The 18,038-nt window shown below is 43.4% G+C and overlaps 1 protein-coding gene across 1 annotated transcript in view; it reads left to right on the top strand.

The window, feature by feature from the left end:
- LOC146354785 (inter-alpha-trypsin inhibitor heavy chain H3-like) overlaps nucleotides 1-13,946 on the top strand; it is a 53,088-nt gene extending 39,142 nt beyond the window's left edge. The window contains exons 16-21 of the mRNA XM_084839780.1: nucleotides 3,565-3,624; nucleotides 4,547-4,660; nucleotides 7,179-7,383; nucleotides 8,978-9,150; nucleotides 13,203-13,314; nucleotides 13,405-13,946. Coding sequence (XP_084695906.1) covers nucleotides 3,565-3,624; nucleotides 4,547-4,660; nucleotides 7,179-7,383; nucleotides 8,978-9,150; nucleotides 13,203-13,314; nucleotides 13,405-13,534 — 794 coding nt within the window. The 3' untranslated portion in view covers nucleotides 13,535-13,946. The remainder of the gene's footprint in view (nucleotides 1-3,564; nucleotides 3,625-4,546; nucleotides 4,661-7,178; nucleotides 7,384-8,977; nucleotides 9,151-13,202; nucleotides 13,315-13,404) is intronic.
- Nucleotides 13,947-18,038: the final 4,092 nt, after the last annotated feature.

Here is an 18,038-nt window from a genome sequence, read left to right as displayed (position 1 = left end):
TTTCTGGAATTCTCTTGCTTTCTCCATGATCCAGCGAATGTTGGCGATTTGATATCTAGTTCCTCTGCCTCTTCAAAACTCAGCTTGTACTTGGTAGGTCCCTGCCTTCTTTGTCCCTTATCATGCCCGTCTTTGCACAAAATGTTCCCTTGAGATCTCCGATTTTCTTGAAGAGATCTCTAGTCTTTCCCATTCTATTGTTTTCCTCCATTTCTTTGCATTGTTCATTTAAGAAGGCCTTCTTGTCTCTCCTTGCTATTCTCTGGAACTCTGCATTCAGTTGGGTATATCTTCCCCTTTCTCCTTTGCTTTTCACTTCCCTTCTTTCCTCAGCTACTTGTAAAGCCTCATCAGACAGCCACTTGGCTTTCTTGCATTTCTTTTTCTTTGGGATGGATTGAGTTGCTGCCTCCTGAACAATGTTACGGACCTCCGTCCATAGTTCCTCAGGCACTCTATCTATCAAGTCTAATCCCTCAAATCTATTTGTCATCTCCACTGTATATTCATAAGAGATATGTTTTAGGTCATACCTGAATGGTTTAGTGGTTTTCCCTACGTTCTTCAATTTAAGCCAAAATTTTGCAATAAGAAGCTCATGATCTGAGCCACAGTCAGCTCCAGGTCTTGTTTTTACTGACTGTATAGAGCTTCTCCATCTTTGGCTGCAAAGGACATAATCAATCTGATTTCGATATTGACCATCTGGTGATGTCCATCTGTAGAGTCGCCTGTTGTGCTGTTGGAAAAGAGTGTTTGCTATGATCAGCGTGTTCTCTTGGCAAAACTCTATTAGCCTTTGTCCTGCTTCATTTTGTACACCAAGGCCATGCTTGCCTGTTATCCCGGTGATTTCTTGACTTCCTCCTTTAGCATTCCAATCCCCTATAATGAAGAGGACATCTTTTCTTGGTGTTAGTTCTACAAGGTGTTGTAGGTCTTCATAGAACCGATCAACCTCAGCTTCTTCGGCATTAGTGGTTGGGGCATAGACTTGAATTACTGTGATGTTGAATGGTTTGCCTTGGATTCGTACTGATATCATTCTATCGTTTTTGACATTGTACCCCGTACTGCTTTTCCTACCCTTTTATTGACTATGAGTGCTACTTATTTCTTCTAAGGGATTCTTGCCCACAGTAGTAGATATAATGGTCACCTGAATTAAATTCTCCCATGCTTGTCCATTTTAGTCGCTGATGCCCAAGATGTCGATGTTCAATCTTGCCATCTCATGTTTGACCACCTTCAGTTTACCTTGATTCATTGTTCTTACATTCCAGGTTCCTAAACAATATTGTTCTTTACAGCATCAGATTTTCTTTTCACCACCAGACACATCCACAGCTGAGTGTCCTTTCGGCTTTGGCCCAGCCGCTTCACTCTTTCTGGCGCTACTTGGAAATTCCCTCTGCTCTTCCCCAGTAGTATATTGGACACCTTCCGACCTGAGGGGCTCAACTTCCAGCATCATATCTTTTAGCCTTGTGATACGTTCCATGGGGTTTTCTTGGCAAGAATACTGGAGTGGGTTGCCATTTCCTTCTCCAGTGGACCACATTTTGTCAGAACTCTCCACCATGACCTGTCCATCTTGGGTGGCCCTGCATGGCATAGCTTATGGCTTCACTGAGTTATGCAAGCCCCCTCGCCACAACAAGGCAGTGATACCAATAATGCTTGCTTACACTAGAACCAAAGACAGAACAAGCGTATATTTAAAGATGAATCCCGATGTTAAATTAGTGTGAGAATCTGTGAATCTTTGCTCCTGGTTTTTGAATGGAAATGTGAGCATGACATTGGCATAATGAGCTAGAAATTAATTTGTGAGTCAGCTATGAAAGCATTACAGACAATACAATCTATGTCTACAGTTTTTTGACATGGATATTAGGAGCTGCCCTATCCTGAACTAGACCATTAAGCACAGTGCTGTCTACCAGGACAGCCAGAATGCTTGAAATCCCAGTTCCATGTCTGTATCTAAAAAAACACGGAACAAATGGTACATCAGTAATCTGTCTAGTTTGACTGGAGACTGCAAGGTATGTGTCACTGAAAAGATCAGTTCCCATAAGCGAACGGGCCTGAAGGCAACAGCCTCCCCCCCCCCGCATCCCTCCTAACAACTGGTGTTTAGTGGTATAACACCTTTGAATCTGAAGGTTCCATTTAATTAGCATGGCTTATAGCCCCCAAGAGACACAACTTCCATTAAGTGGTCTGTTGAAGACAAATACCCTTTAAAAGTAATTTATGGTAGTGGCCACCTGTGGAGTACACCATGTTTTGTAGGCTGAAGCATCTTGGTATTGGTGAGGGGTAGGGGAATACGATATCTTTGGAGGAAAATTTGGCAGCCAAGGCAGCAGATCTTCCCGGTCCCTACTCTGTAAAGGCTCAGTTGTCCCCTTTTAATCCTTGCAGATTTCTGGGTGGACACTGAGCCCATAGAATCCCAGAGCAGTTCTGATTCTGAGGTGGAGCAGCCGCTCCTAGGAGAGGAGCGCGCTCATCCTTCCCAGGGCCAACAGCTGGCAGAGATTCCTCCCACCGGCATTCCTGACATAGATAGTGGTCCCGGGAGTGAGAGAGCGCGGGAAGAGGGCTTGCTGGACGCGCGACGCCGACGCAGGGAGCGGCGCCAAATGGAGGGCACGGAAAGGAGGCGTAGTGCCCGGTTGGTGCGCAAGCAGCGGTTGCACCCAGAGGATCCAAGGGAAAAGGGGAGGGACTCTCCCTAGCCCATAAGTTCAGGGTCTGCCAGTGATTCTCCTTCAAACGGGGACCAACTGTTCCAACTGGGGGCATAGGTACTCTGCTGCTCATAGCTAGTTGCTAATAGTAGAGTTAAGTTGTAAAAAAGGAATAAAGCTTTGAAAAGAATCCCTTTGTCTGTGTCTGGACTTGGCTACTGGATTAGACTGAAAGAGGCCACCAAGGAGCCCTTGACAGCAGCCAGGCATGCAGGAGATACTTCTAGCTGGCAAATTCCCCAGTCATAGCAATGTTGCACTTTAAGGGAAGCATCCAACCGTATCGCTGCACCAGTGTTATTGACATAGTGCTAGTGTAAACCAACACCTGCCCAATGTCAGTAGCATTTGTTAGCACAACAGGTTTCCCAGGAAACTTGTTGTGCTATCAAGTGGGAAATCCATTTCCCTAGCAAGCTCTAATCATGTTGCACTAGAGATGGTTGATGCTAGCGCAATGTCCATAGTGCTAGCACATGGGCACCATTGGATCCTTCCCAATGTATCTAATAATACATGTAGTAGAATCTATATGTTTGTATTGCATGTATCTTGGTTACTTTTCCCCCTTTCATTTATTCAATAATACCAAAACCGTTAGAATAACTGTGAAATACAACTGAGGTTCACTGAAACCTTGCTAATGTCTGACTGGAACACTACACTATCAAGTTATATTCATGAAGTACATATTTAAAATTAGGATGAAAATTCAGCCCTCATAGTGTTGATAAAATACATAGGCATTCTGTTTTGACTTTCTTTCTTTCTTTCTTTCTTTCTTTCTTTCTTTCTTTCTACATAGCATCATCACCTGTTATTCCATCATATAGCAGGCCAGCAACAACTCACAGGTATACTAGTGGTGAGTTCTGTTTTGACTTGTTTACAAATAATGTGTGTGGTGGGGGGAGGGGTCCAAAACATTAAGCTCTAAAGTCTGCTAGTAAGCATTCTATTCCATCATAATATAGAGACAAAGATCGTAAACCATGGTTTGGAGGCTTAGGAACAAGCTGGAAGGCTCATGCACTACAACCTCCCTGGTAACATGCAAATTTGCTCCTCCACTTCCTGGTTTTCTCTAACCATGGTTTACTATGACATCTGAAATGGCAAATCATGGTCAGCACTGCCTCTAAACTATGGTTTGCAAATTCACTTATAACCATGGTTCCATACCACTAACTAGCTGATTCACATAACACAGCAAACCTGGAAAGAACCATGAAATTTAATTAAAAAAAACCATGTATGACAGGGAAGGAGGTAGTGGTTGAGCCTAAAGCAGGGGAGAGCACAAGGTAGACTGGGAACTACTGGTAGATCTCTGGGTGATTAGCAGTTGATCAGCAAGGATTTCTTACTCTCAATGTTTCTACAGTAGCAATAACAAAATAATTCTCTCCAACTCTAAATTATATTGCTGAAATTAAAAACGCTTGTGGGGATGGTAGTAAGTGTGTGTGTGTGTGTAGGAGGACTGTGATGTCTGGTACTCAATTCTGGTACTAAAAACAATTTCCTGTGCTCAGAATTGTTTAAGTGTATATTATCTCCACCAGGTTCCACTAGGTTGATCTTCTAACTCTGTGTTGGATTGTGGACTCTTCCTTGAGCATAGTATGGCTGTTAAAGGCAAAAGGAATTTATTTCAATATTTCCAGCCTTTACCTTCAAAAGGCAATTCCCAGTCAAATGAAGGGAAAGAAACATTATAATCTGTAATATTGGCAGAGAGCTTTGAACAAAGGGCAGGATGATCTAAATGGAAATTTCTATTGCAGTTGATGGAGATCCACACTTCATTATAGATGTGCCCCAAAAGGAAGATGCGCTTTGCTTTAACATTAATGAAGATCCCGGCGTAGTCTTAAACCTAATTAGAGACCCAGCTACAGGTAGGTTGAAGTGATACTGTCCAGACACAGGTCTCCCACCACTCATCAGCTACTTTAGAATGAAGCTTCATTGACTCAGAGAGCCAAAATCACTATTATAGTAATTATTTTATTTATATATCTGTATAAAACATACAACTTCATTTCTATAATGCATTTTCTTGCCCATATAACACTGCTCTTTTAATTACTAAGGTTTATTTTTCTCAGCCCCTTCATGGATCACTGCCTTGATGTGGCGAAGGGGCTTGCATAACTCAGTGAAGCCATAAGCTATGCTATGCAGGGCCACCCAAGACAGACAGGTCATGGCGGAGAGTTCTGACAAAATGTGGTCCACTGGAGAAGGAAATGGCAACCCACTCCAGTATTCTTGCCAAGAAAACCCCATGGAACATATCACAAGGCTAAAAGATATGATGCCGGAAGATGAGCCCCTCAGGTCGGAAGGTGTCCAATATACTACTGGGGAAGAGCAGAGGGAATTTCCAAGTAGCGCCAGAAAGAGTGAAGCGGCTGGGCCAAAGCCGAAAGGACACTCAGCTGTGGATGTGTCTGGTGGTGAAAAGAAAATCCGATGCTGTAAAGAACAATATTGTTTAGGAACCTGGAATGTAAGAACAATGAATCAAAGTAAGCTGGAGGTGGTCAAACATGAGATGGCAAGATTGAACATCGACATCTTGGGCATCAGCGACTAAAATGGACAAGCATGGGCGAATTTAATTCAGGTGACCATTATATCAACTACTGTGGGCAAGAATCCCTTAGAAGAAATGGAGTAGCACTCATAGTCAACAAAAGGGTGGGAAAAGCAGTACTGGGGTACAATCTTAAAAACGATAGAATGATCTCAGTATGAATCCAAGGCAAACCATTCAACATCACAGTAATTCAAGTCTATGCCCCAACCACTGAGGTCGAAGAAGCCAGACATCCTAGAGAGTGAAGTCAAGTGGGCCTTAGGCAGCATTACTAACAACAAAGCTAGCAGAGATGACAGTATTCCAGCTGAGCTATTTAAGATCCTAAAAGATGATGCTGTTAAAGTGCTGCACTCAATATGCCAACACATTTGGAACACTCAACAGTGGCCACAAGACTGGAAAAGGTCAGTTTACATTCCAATTCCAAAGAAGGGCAACGCCAAAGAGTGTTCAAACTACCGTACAATTGCACTCATTTCACATGCCAGCAAGGTGATGCTCAAAATCCTACAAGCTAGGCTTCAGCAGCATGTGAACCGATAACTACCGGAAGTACAAGCTGGGTTTCGAAGAGGCAGAGGAACTAGAGATCAAATCGCCAACATTCGCTGGATCATGGCGAAAGCAAGAGAATTCCAGAAAAACATCTATTTCTGCTTCATTGACTACGCGAAAGCCTTTGATTGTGTGGATCACAACAAACTGTGGCAAATTCTTAAAGAGATGGGAGTACCAGACCACCTTACCTGTCTCCTGAGAAACCTGTACGAGGTTCACGAAGCAACAGCAAGAACTGGACATGGAACAACCGACTGGTTCAAAATTGGGAAAGGAGTACGACAAGGCTGTACATTGTCGCCCTGCTTATTTAACTTATATGTAGAGTACATCATGAGAAACGCCGGGTTGGATGAATCACAGATTGGAATTAAGATTGCCGGGAGAATGATCAACAACCTCAGATACGCACACGATACCACCCTAATGGCAGAAAGCGAAGAGGATCTAAAGAGCCTCTTGTGGAGGGTGAAAATGGAGAGTGCAAAAGCTGGATTGAAACTGAACATTAAAAAAATGAAGATCATGGCATCTGGCCCCATCACTTCCTGGCATATGGAAGGGGAAGAAATGGAAGCAGTGACAGATTTTACTTTCTTGGGCTCCAAGATCATGGCAGACGGTGACTGTAGCCATGAAATTAAAAGACGCTTGCTCCTCGGGAGGAAAGCTATGGCACACCTAGACAGTCTAGTAAGAAGCAGAGACGTCACCTTGCCGACAAAGATTCGTATAATCAAAGCTATGGTTTTCCCAGTAGCAACGTATGGCTGTGAGAGCTGGACTATAAGGAAGGCTGAGCACCGAATAATTGATGCTTTCGAACTGTGGTGCTGGAGAATACTCTTACGAGTCCCCTAGATTGCAAGGAGGTCAAATCAGTCCATCCTAAAGGAAATCAACCCTGACTGCTCATTGGAAGGATAGATACTGAAGCTGAAGCTCAACTATTTTGGCCACGTAATGCAAAGAGAAAACTCCCTGGAAAAGACCCTGATGCTGGGAAAGATTGAAGGCAAAAGGAGAAGGGGACGGCAGAGGATGAGATGGCTAGATAGCATCACCGATGCAATGAATATGGACTTGAGCACGCTCCAGGACAGAGCGGAGGACAGGAAGGCCTGGCGTGCTATGGTCCACGGGGTCACAAAGAGTCGGACACGACTTAACGACTGAACAACAACAATTTTTCTCAGAACATTTCCTTAATTATACTCTATTTCTCTTCATCCTCTCTCTCTCTCTCTCTTTAGGTGTTACTGTCAATGGGCAGCTTGTTGGAGACATTATGAGCAGTAATGATGCAGGTCCACACAATACCTATATTGGAAGAATTGGGATTCTGAATACACAGTTGAATTTAAAACTGGAAGTAACTCCTGAGAAAATCATTCTCCACAATGGCACAAAGCAGATGACATTCTTATGGCTTGATGAAATCACCTTGCTGCATCCAAGGTAAAATTCACAGGTCACACACCAACTATGTTTTAAAAATAGTTTCTCTTGGGAAACAAACCTCAAATGAGGAAACTGACCCATCAAAATGTTATTTATTAATTTCATTTTTATTATTTTTATTAATTTCATGAGACTATGATGCGCCCTTGCCTCAACAAGCTTAGGGCACACCATAGTCTCATCCCCCACTATATTCTCACAATAACCCTGTGAGCTAGGTTAGACTGAGAAATGGTAGTTGGCCTGAACTTCATAGCAGAGTGGAGATTTGAATCTCTGAATGATAAACATACATCACAGTAAGATCTGCTTCAGACTTTGGGATATCCTCTATAGCCTGAAGGTAAGAGGCAGAAAGGGGCAATTGGGCTGAGAATAGACCCCTTTTATATCTCTTACTTTATAGGATTACCATCACTATAAGGGGCTCTTAAGTGAAGCCTTTTACTCATCTGATCTGATACAGGGGCAGGAGGTGAGGGGGCGCACTCCAGCAGATTGCTGGAGGGGGACAACAAGGTTGTGCATAAGGGAATTAAAATTGTTTATTTATGTATGGATTTATTACATTTCTATACCACCCAATAGCTGATGCTCACTGGAGGTATGGAGGAGCATTCTTATAGTACAATCCTATATGTGTCTTCATAGAAATAAGTTCTATTGAGTTCAGTGGGACTTACTCCAAGGTAAGTGTGTATAGGACTGTAGCCTCAAAAAGCCTTCACCAAACAGTTTTTCATTCAGGTTTATCAGCTGTAGCTACTGTGATGTTGTTCCCACAGTGCTGGCCATACCATGAGGCCCACTGAGCCTCTTGTCTCAGGTAGCGGATATGGGTGTGTGTGGTGAAATGAACCCACACCCTGCCACTGTCTGACTGAGCCCCTTACATGGTGTGATGGCCATGTCGGAACAGGCGTGTCCTTCCCCACAGCTGCTTCTGCTCCAGCCCCTGCTGCTAGCATCTGGCTGGGCACTCCAGGGCCAGGCTGAGTCACTGGATATCTGCCACTGGTTGGGCCCTCCACAGACAGGCTGGCTCCCTACCAAACCACTGGAGTCCCCACCACTGGTTGGGCACTCCACGGTGAAGCTGGCTCCTGCTGAGCTGTGGAAAACCACGGATGGGTCACTTCCTCTTTGGTTTGAAATGCAACAGCCACTGCACTTTAAACAAAAGAGAAAGTGAGTGGCAGCAGCTGCCAAGCCAGGTCCTCTATGGCCTCTGGCTAAGCTGGCCACCAGTTGGAGGACCAGACTGGGCAGTGGCTTCCTACAGACTGAGGCCATGTACCATGGGGAGAAGCCTTATATATCCTTGACCAGCCATGGCTTGTGAGATGTCTCATAGGTCTCCCAAGGCTTCACTGAAGTCTCACAAGAGTTTGCCATGAGCTTGGCGAAGTCTCATAGGACTTTGGTAAAGCCTTGCAAGGCTTCTCTTTGGCGGCATGTGGGGGGGGGGCAGCGGAGGTGTGGCAGTGATGGCAGCAGCAGTGGCATACACTGTCTCAGGCAGTGAAACGGCTTGGTCTGGCCCTGTCCATTGCACTCTTCTGTTCATACCCTGTTTTCTGATGCAAACTAGCTTGACCTTGAAAATCATCCGAAAAAAGAGTTTGGAAGTCTCAATGGGAGAGGGAGCAACTTTCGAAGTGGTTTTGCACCAAGCCTGGAGGAAACATCCCAAACACAGAGGTTTTCTTGGATTCTACATCATGAACAGTCACAGGTTGTCTGAGCACACGCATGGTCTACTAGGTATGAGCACACACATGGTCTAGTGGATATGAATTCATGAAAGGATTTTGATATGGGAAATGAGAAAAGGATTATTCATTCCTGAGGTCTGAAAGCCTTTTAATGTTGAAGGCCCTTTCTTGGTAAAACACTATGTGTTTGCAAATCTTCCAGAAAAGATGGAGAGTAGCAAGTACAAATGTTGGAAGTGCAGTGGGGTGCGGGATACAAGACATTTGCTTCTTAGTATGTTCCATTGAACAAAATAGGGCGTCCCTCTGAGTCTGAGTAAACATTAATAAGGTCAGGATGTACATCTGTTTACTACAGGCCTATAAAATTATGTATTTATTTATGTAACACATTTTTACCCCACTCTTCAGCCTGTAAAAGGCTCCCAGAGTGGCTTACAAAAGTTAATATTAAGACAGTCCCTGGCCTCAGGTTTACAGTCTAAAAGAAACAACACAAAAGGAAGGATTGGGAGGGAGGAGGGGAAGGAAAGCAAATGCATCGCTGATGGATGTATTGAGTCAGGTTGGTCTCCCCCTTGCCATAATCCTCTTTCTGGGAGGCAGGAGGTGCAGCTTCCCAGTGGCCCTTGGTTCTCTGGCCAATGGATGAAGCCAGAGCCTGAAGTCCCAAAGAATGGGTCCTCTTCTGCCAGCGCATTGCACTTTCTGGATTTATTAATTGAAATAATGCAATCCCTTTCCTTATTGTTTTTTCTTGTACATCTTTCCTAAGGCTAAGAAATTATTGCCTTAATATTATTTTGTATGCTTGGAAACAAGGGCTTAAAAGCCTTTCATGACCAGTTTCTCTTATCATGATGTCATCAATGGAAAAACCTCCATCCAAGGTGAAAGATGGATATTTATATCTCTATTCAGTCTCTGTCCACAGTACTACAGCTACCCTATTGTCAGGGTTGGATTGGAGCCCAGAGAGCCCCAAAGCAGTTCTGATTCTGAGGAAGAGATAGAAACTGTGGGAGAGGAACCCGCGCGCTGTTCAGAGGAGCAGCCAGGGGGAGAGCCCCTCCAGTACATATTCCTGAGAATGATAGTGACCCTGGCAGGGAGAGGGAGGCGCAACAGCAGTTTCTGGACACTAGGCACTGACGCAGTGTCAAGCGGGAGATGGCGGGCGCTGAGAGGAAGCGCTCAGCCCACTTGGCATGACGGCAACAGCGGCGTGCCCCACGGGAAAGGGGTGGACTCTCTCCTCCTAGCCCATAAGTTCAGAGGTTTCCCGCCTTCCCTTCTAAACTGAGATCAACTGATTCCTAAGGTTAGAACCCCCGAGTAGGCTGCTCTCTTAAGTTTCACTCTTAGGATCAAGCAGTTAGCATCTATAAGCGTCATTAGGTTGAATGGAAATAAAGCCTTGGAAAAGAGCCCTATGGTCTGCATGTTGATTCTGGCTACCTGAGGATCTCAGAAGGCAGCAGGGGCGACCTCCTGACACCTATAAACAGCCATATCATACCAGTGCACAAATTGTGTAACACAATAGGAAAAAAAAGAGTCACTGACTGAAAAAGACAGACTCCTTTCCTAACTAGTGATACCTGAGGAATTAAATCTTTGTAAATTCTGATATGAAGTGAGCTGACCCAGACCTCCAGGTCTACTAATGTATGGATCTAAACTTAGGATGCAGTGCTATGCATACTTACCTCAGAGTATATCCTACTGAACGTAGTGGGGCTTCCATGTAAACACACACAGGATTAGGCTGTTAGTTATGCATTGACTTTCATACAGTTCTTGGCTCAAAAAATGTATCCAAATGCATTTAACAAGGTATATTTTGAGAGAAAATACATTTAAAAATGCATTTGTGCAAATCTTTAGAAAATTGCAGATCAGTGCTGAAATGGGATGGGCAAAAGTAACACAGACTGGAACGAGACAGATGGATCCATTCCTATTCCTACGCATCACTAAGCTTATTATTAAGAAGTATATATTCAATCAATGGATTTTATTCCCAAGTCATGTGTTTGGAACTCGAACAGTAGCAATTAATGATCATTATGAGCAATTTTATAATTAAAATTAGGTCTTTTAATGGAAATTGTGGCTCAGTTCTCACTGAGGTATGAAACTTGTGTCTGGCCTGTGCAGCTTCAGACTATAGGAGGAAGCTCACGTGACTGAATGATGTACCAAATATCTCCCTATCTAGCCCTGTTCAGGTGCTCTTAATATGTGTAGAATCAACACATGGGGAGAAAAAGCGCTCCACCCCCCCTCCCCCCTCGCATGCTCCTGTTGCCCTGTACTTGTGTAGGATGACTGCCTGAAGAGCAGAGCCCCCTCTGTCTCTGGAGGCTCCCCATGCAAGCCAGAATACTGATTTTCCAGCATTCTGGCTCACGAGGAGAGCCTCGACAGATGCAGTAGGCTCTCCTCTTCACACCATCGCCCTACATGAGAGCACAAGGTGATGGAAATGCATGATGGGGAGGCGGGGCAGGAGAGCTCTTTCTCCCCGTGTGTTGTTCTACACAGATTAAAAATGCCTAAACAGGGCCATTATCTATCTGTCTATATCTGTGTCTATGTCTATAGATATAAAACCTTTCCACATAGAAAATTATTATAGGAAGCAGAAGGATAGGCTAGCACTCTCTTCCCTGACATTGTATTTTCTATGTGCAGGATTTTCTTTAGTATGGTGAAATATTCACTTATGTGAGCGTACCTCTAGTCTGAAATGGTACAGCCCATGCACCGTTTACCACCTAAGAGAGATCAAGGTTGCTTCCACATCACTTGTTTTCTCCAGAATGGAAATAATGCATTTACTCAGCTTTTATGGGGAGTCCAGACAATGTTACTACCAAATCATTGTAATCCAACATTTTCCATGTTGTCCGCCTGCCTTCTTTTTCAGGTCTGTCCCTCCCTGCTCAATGATTTTTTAAAAATGAAAAACACAATTGTAGCACCAGCCCATAGCATACAGTATGAATTTGCAAAGTGCTAATGAGGTTTTTTCTTGCAACAGGCAATTTGTTTCTTAGTGGTTTGCTTCTTATTTGTTTGAGTGTGTGTGTATTTCTAGGTGGCTTCTGCTTCTTGACTACTTAGCTTCTTCCTGTTCATTCATGCAGCCCCAGAATTCCTGAATTGGTCCTTTAGGGAACTCTATTGGGATCGACAGTCGCCTTTGAACCTGGGGGTGACCATCTATCCAGTGCCGGGTGGGAGGAGTGGTGAGGAGCAGATGTCCTCCTCGTTCCCACCTGCCTGCTTTCACGGCTAGACAGCCGATTTTGGCTGTCTAGCTGTGGGACCTCAGAAGTGTCGTAGGAAGTGTCGTACCGGCACTTCTGACCTCCCCATGCCACCCCTGGGAACGCCCAATTTCCCCTGCTGTGCACTGTTCTTCCGAGTGCGGGGAGCGGGGCTGATCTGCACTGCCTATGAGGCGATGCGGGACAGGGTGGAGGTCGGTTCTCCGGGAACCAACCTCAGAGCATGGGCTTCGAGGCTGGCTCTCAGGAACTGACCAATCCAATGGACATCTAGCCGCTGACTAGTGGCCATATGATTGCGCCCTTAATTAGTCTACTCTTGTTCCTTTGCCTGGGGGAAAGTTAATTCCTGCTTCCCTCTTTGCATCCTGAGCAATTGCTCATTTTTTATTACTATTCCAGTGTTACAATGAACAGGAAGAAACTAAATGAAGAGCCAGTAGTCAAGAAGTAGACTGTAAAAGAAAAGGTAAAAAGGTAACCACTGATTAAAGGGCCAGGGATATTACTGTTTTATTTGCTTTCCTATGAAAAATAGTCTATAAAATATTCAAAGCAACTTATAAAAAGAAGTTTAGAAATGTTTTCAATACATTAACTAATATATTAGGATCTTGTCTATAGTGATAGGCTTTGTGGGATTGGACTGGGAAATTTAGTATTATATTAAGTGCCATGTAGAACCACCATTTTAATTCCAGTCCCAGCTTATTGTGGAAGAGCAATGCCTCAACAGCACTAAATGGTCTGTGTGGAAGCAACTCCAGATAATAGTTGTAACTGCTATTACTATTTTTACCTTTAGGGCAATTCTTTCACCCAATTGACTTCAACATTCTTGAAGTCCATCCTGGGTCTGATCCTGAGAAACCAGATGCTACGATGATTGTGAAAAATAACCAGCTGACAGTAACCAGGTAGACAGTAATTCAAATACTTAGGAGATAGTATTTTGCCTGCATGAAATTTGAACTTTGGATTTCACTACTGTGTGTTTTCCCTTTTAGGGGATGGCAAAAAGATTACACAGAAGACTCAAAGCATGGCACAAATGTCCCTTGCTGGTTTATTCACAACAATGGGGAAGGTCTCATTGATGGCACCTATACCGACTATGTAGTTTCTAGCCTGTTTTAGCCCAAGATATATTAGTCTTTGGCTATGACCCTTTGAAGTAAGAGAAAATATAACTACTACTGATGTTCACTTATTGACTAAAAATGTATTCACAGATCACTTTTTTATGGTTCCTACTCTTGTACAACACTGCTATCCTAGATGCCTACAAAATCCCAAGTAGATAAAACTTGTACTCTACAGAACCATGGACTGTTATTTCCTCATGTTTCTCAGATTAATTGCCAGACAATTATCTCTTTTAAGAACATAAACTCTTTTGACATTTCTGATTTCGATATTAAATTAAACCATTATTTGCATAATTTAAATGTGGTGTTGGTAGGAAGAGGTTCAAAATGAAATAAAAGTGTCAAAGCAGACCATCTTGTATAATTAAAACTGCAATTAAACTTTCAGTTTCAACTATTTGTGTGTATGTGTCTGTGTTTTACAGGATCAAGCAATATAACAGTATGTATGCAGTCCTCTGCTCTTATCCAGTATGCACACATTGGGATTTACAAGGGACAGTTAGTCTTGGTACGTAGTAATGCAGCTTTTGGTATCTATAGATGCATGGGCATGTCTGGGCAAGTCTTGGGTTGTTTCCTGGTCAGAGATATAGACGAAGGGATGAAGAAAGATTGCTTTGTCACAGCACAAAATAACTGGAGCAATTTCAACATTTATCCCTTTCAGCAGATATACAGTATGTTCCATGTTGAGTGTTCACATTGAGCCAGTTCACATGTCATGGTGGCAAATTGTGGGTTAATTAACCTACTATTTGCCAGGTTGCATGCCATTCACGAGCCACTTCCACTTTGCATAAACAGCCTCCAGTTGGCTTTATTGGAGATACCTGCACAATGTGCAAATCCAGACACATTGGATTGTTTGTGGGTTAAACAACCCAAAACTACAAGTAGTTCTTAGGGTTAGGATTAATTAACCCACAATTTGCCATGCAAACTGGGTCATCCAATATAACTGGAGAGCAATGTATATGTTCCTGGAGCTCTGATTAGTAGCATTCTTGAAATTCACTTTGGTGAATTTGAAAATTTGGTAGATTTGAAAATTACATTTTGGATCTTCAGCATAAAATGTGCTTTTAACATAGAATCATAGAATCATAGAATCAGAATAGTAGGGTTGGAAGAGGCCTACAAGGCCATCGAGTCCAACCCCCTGCTCAATGCAGGAATCCAAGTCAGAGCATCCCTGACAGATGGCTGTCCAGCCTCGTCTTGAACACCTCCAGTGTGGGTGAGCCCAGTCCACCACCTCCCTAGGGAATTGGTTCCATTGTCGTATTGCTCTAACAGTCAGGAAGTTTTTCCTGATGTTCAGCCGGAATCTGGCTTCCTGTAACTTGAGCCCATTATTCCATGTCCTGCACTCTAGGATGATCAAGAAGAGATCCTGGCCTTCTTCTCTGTGACAACCTTTCAAGTACTTGAAGAGTGCTATCATATTTCCCCTCAGTCTTCTCTTCCAAAGGCTAAACATGCCCAGTTCTTTCAGTCTCTCTTCATAGGGCTTTGTTTCCAGTCCTCTGATCATCTTTGTTGCCCTCCTCTGAACCCTCTCCAGTTTGTCTTCATCCTTCTTAAAGTGTGGTGCCTAGAACTGGACACAGTACTCCAGATGAGGCCTAACCAGTACTGAGTAGAGGGGAACTAGTACTTCCCGGGATTTGGAAGCTATGCTTCTATTAATGCAGCCCAAAAGAGCATTTGCCTTTTTGCAGCCACATCACATGTTGGCTCATATTCAGCTTGTGATCTACAACAATTCCAAGATCATTCTCGCTTGTAGTGTTGTTGAGCCACATATCCCCCATCTTGTAACTGTGCGTTTGGTTTCTTTTTCCTAGGTGCAGAACTTGGCACCTAGGAAAAATTTATCCCTATTAAATGTCATTCTGTTTTTTTATGCCCAGCACTCCAGTCTATCTAGATCACTTTGAATTTTGTTTCTGTCTTCCAAAGTATTAGCTATCCCACCCAATTTTGTGTCATCTGCAAATTTGATCAGCATTCCCTGCACCTCCTCCTCCAATTCATTAATAAAAATGTTGAAGAGCACTGGGCCCAGGACTGAGCCCTGCGGTACCCCGCTCGTTACCTCTCCCCAGTTTGAGAAGATCCCATTGAGAATCTCTTTGAGTCCGATTCTGTAGCCAACTGTGGATCCACCGGATCGTTGTTTCATCTAGCCCACTTTGAGCTAGTTTGCTCATCAGGAGATCATGGGGCACACTTTGTCAAAAGCTTTGCTGAAGTCGAGGTATATGATGTCTACAGCATTCCCACGGTCTACAAGGGAGGTTACTTGATCAAAAATGAGATCAGATTTGTCTGGCAGGACTTGTTTTTGACAAATCCATGTTGGCTTCGAGTAATCACGGCATTGTTTTCAAGGTGCTTCCAGATGGATTGCTTTATCATCTGCTCCAGAATTTTCCCTGGGATTGATGTCAGACTGACTGGTCTGTAGTTCCCAGGTTCCTCCTTTTTACCCTTTTTGAAGATAGGGACAACATTAGCCCTCCTCCAGTCATCTGGCACTTCCCCCGTCTTCCATGATTTCTCAAAGAGAATAGACAGCGGTTCTGAGAGTTCTTCTGCCAGTTCCTTTATTACTCTAGGATGCAGTTCATCTGGCCCTGGAGATTTGAACTCATTCAAAGTAATTAGGTGTTCCTTAACCATATGCCTATCGATCTCAAGCTGCAATCCTGCCCCTCCAGCCTGCACTTCGCCTTTGCCAGGGGGGTCATAGACCTTCTTTTGGGAGAAGACTGAGCCAAAGTAGGAATTGAGCACCTCTGCCTTTTCTTTGTCATCGGTTATCATTTTGCCATCCTTATTTAATAGCTGAACAACCATTTCTGTCCTCTGTCTTTTACTATGCACATAGCTGAAGAAAGCCTTTTTGTTGTTTTTAGCATCCCTCACTAACCTCAGCTCGTTCTCAGCTTTAGCCTTCCTGATGCCATCCCTGCAATTCTGTGCTACCTGCCTGTACTCTTCCTTTGTTACTTGGCCTTCTTTCCACTTCCTATATGTGTCCTTTTTTGTTTTCAGGTCTTCCCTAAGCTTGTTGTGAAGCCACATTGGCTTCTTCTGTTGTCTTCCACCTTTTCTTCTTGTTGGAATTGTTTGTGATTGTGCCTTAAGAATTTCCTTTTTTAAAAGCTCCCACCCATCTTGGACTCCTTTTCTCATTAGCATTGCTTGCCATGGGACCTTACTGATCATTGTTCTGAGTTTATTAAAATCAGCTTTCCTAAAATCCAGGGTACGCGTTTGACTACCCTTGGCTTTTGCTTCCCTTAGAACCAAGATCTCAAGTGCAACGTGGTCGCTTTCCCCCAGAGTTCCTGTAACTGCTACTTTATCCACTAAGTCATCTCTGTTGGTTAGGATCAAGTCAAGGATAGCTGATCCTCTAGTTCCTTCCTCCACTTTCTGTAGGAGGAAGTTATCCGCCACACAAGTCAGGAATTTCCTGGAGGGGCCATGTTTTGCAGAATTTGTCTCCCAACAAATATTGGGGAAATTGAAGTCCCCCATTACTACTACATCATGCTTCCTTAAAACATTGGCTATTTGCTTTTCAAAAGTTTCATCCTTGTCTTCTCCTTGGTTGGGTGGCTGGGAGTAGACTCCGACCACCATAATCGGAATGCTTTTTTTTTTGCTTGTTAAATGGTGCCTTTGGATCATATTACTCCTATTCTGCTTAGTTTACATTTGCTGCCTGTTAGTTTCCAGGCCAATTCAATGTGCTGGTTTCGGCCTTTAAAGCCCTAAATGGTTTGGGACCATGTTATCTGAAGGACAGCCTACAACCTATATGAGCCTGCTCAAGCATTAAAATCGGCATTAGAGGCCCTACTCCTTAGCTCACCAGCAAGAGCCATTAGGCTGGTGAGTACCAGGGATAGGGCTTTCCTAGTGGTGGCTCCACATCTTTGGAACACCCTCCCCAGGGAGATATGTATGTCCTCATAACTGCTGCAGTTTTCAAAGCAAAAGAAAACCCTGGAGGTTTATTGATTCCAGTCTGCATTTGGTGCTTTAAAAAAATTAGCTGCTGCTGCTACTGTGCACGTTCTCTCTCTCTCTGTGTTTAATTGTCTGTTCATGTTTTTGTAAGCTGCTTTGTGAGAGCAGTTCACCCTGAAAGGCAGGTTAAAAATCTCTTAAATAAATACCACTCCCAAGCCCATATCTTATATTCATATCAGTACTTGAGATTGTAGTGAGAAAAGCACTTAAAAAAATTAAAACTCATTTTCAGTCTCATTTAACCACCAGGAGAGGTACAAATTTTTGTATGATTTATCAGAATTGGATATGGGAAACTGTCTAAGGCATAAATGGGCAAAGCAAATTCCTGTGAATACAGGAATTGAGAGAACATATGATTATTACACTCTAGGAAAAATTATAGAGCAATACAGGCTTTTATTGGTTTGGGCCTCTATATCTATCCTTGAATAAGAATTACA

This window comes from Heloderma suspectum, chromosome 2 (genome assembly GCF_057233095.1).
Source record: "Heloderma suspectum isolate Gila_16-S chromosome 2, 16-S_ref, whole genome shotgun sequence".
NCBI lineage: Eukaryota > Metazoa > Chordata > Lepidosauria > Squamata > Helodermatidae > Heloderma > Heloderma suspectum.
This window is presented reverse-complemented; position numbering and strand designations above follow the sequence as displayed.